This window comes from Phalaenopsis equestris, unplaced genomic scaffold (genome assembly GCF_001263595.1).
Source record: "Phalaenopsis equestris unplaced genomic scaffold, ASM126359v1 Scaffold190080, whole genome shotgun sequence".
In the NCBI taxonomy this organism is placed as follows: domain Eukaryota; kingdom Viridiplantae; phylum Streptophyta; class Magnoliopsida; order Asparagales; family Orchidaceae; genus Phalaenopsis; species Phalaenopsis equestris.
Genome location: NW_018210029.1, coordinates 1 through 816, shown reverse-complemented (window position 1 = coordinate 816; position 816 = coordinate 1). Strand labels below are relative to the sequence as shown.

Here is an 816-nt window from a genome sequence, read left to right as displayed (position 1 = left end):
CATATTTTAGGTTCGAACCCTGAAGTTGAAAAAAAAGGGAAAATAAACTTCCCCCCTAGCCATTGAGCCACAAATATGTAGAAAATACTACCATCTGCATATAATTAAACCTAAAAAAGCAGCAACAAAATCCATCTTATCATGAAATTCTATAAGCCCTAACGAAACAACCAAATTCCAATGGAAAATGCAGGAAGTGATCCTCAAACCCCCCAAAACAACCAAGCTAATTAAGAATACCTCGGGCGAGATCCTCATGAAGCTGACCGTCTCTAGTAAGCGCCATCATGAGAGACGGTACTCCCAAGGGAAGCTCGTCACCACGATCCACTTGCCAGAAATGGAATGTCTTCCCGTAGGTCTTGGCAACCTTCTCGAGATCCCGACGCTCAACGATCCCTGGAACACCGGGCAGGAAGAGGACTCCACTCTTTACCTCATACTCATGCGAGTGCCAAAGTGGCTTCTCCTCGTCGGGAAGGGTAAGAAAGAGAGGCTCGGTGATGATGTACTCGACGCCGATAAGACGCGCGCCGGGTTCCAGCGAGTCGAAGATGAGACATTGGCGGACGTCTTCGTTGACGTGGGAACAGAAGTGGTGGGCTTGGACCTGTCGGGTCATGTCATCGGCGTAGAGGTGGAAGGCGCAGAGGTGTTGATGGATGCGGGAGATGGGTGCAAAGGATTGGATTAGGCTAGTTGCGCTCATGAGGGAAGTGGAGAGGTGTGTTGGATCGCCGGGAACTTCGCCGGCGGAGTCGGAGTCGGTGGACATGGAGTGAGATTTGCTTGAGGAGGAGGAGGAGGAGGAGGAGG

General features: G+C 50.7%; 1 protein-coding gene across 1 annotated transcript; it reads right to left on the bottom strand.

Moving 5' to 3' along the window:
* Window positions 1-211: 211 nt before the first annotated feature.
* On the bottom strand, window positions 212-809 carry LOC110034548 (oil body-associated protein 1A-like). Its single transcript, XM_020738802.1, has one exon. It carries the CDS (start codon window positions 773-775, stop codon window positions 227-229), a length of 549 nt encoding a protein of 182 aa, XP_020594461.1. The 5' UTR covers window positions 776-809; the 3' UTR covers window positions 212-226.
* Between the last annotated feature and the right edge of the window lie 7 nt (window positions 810-816).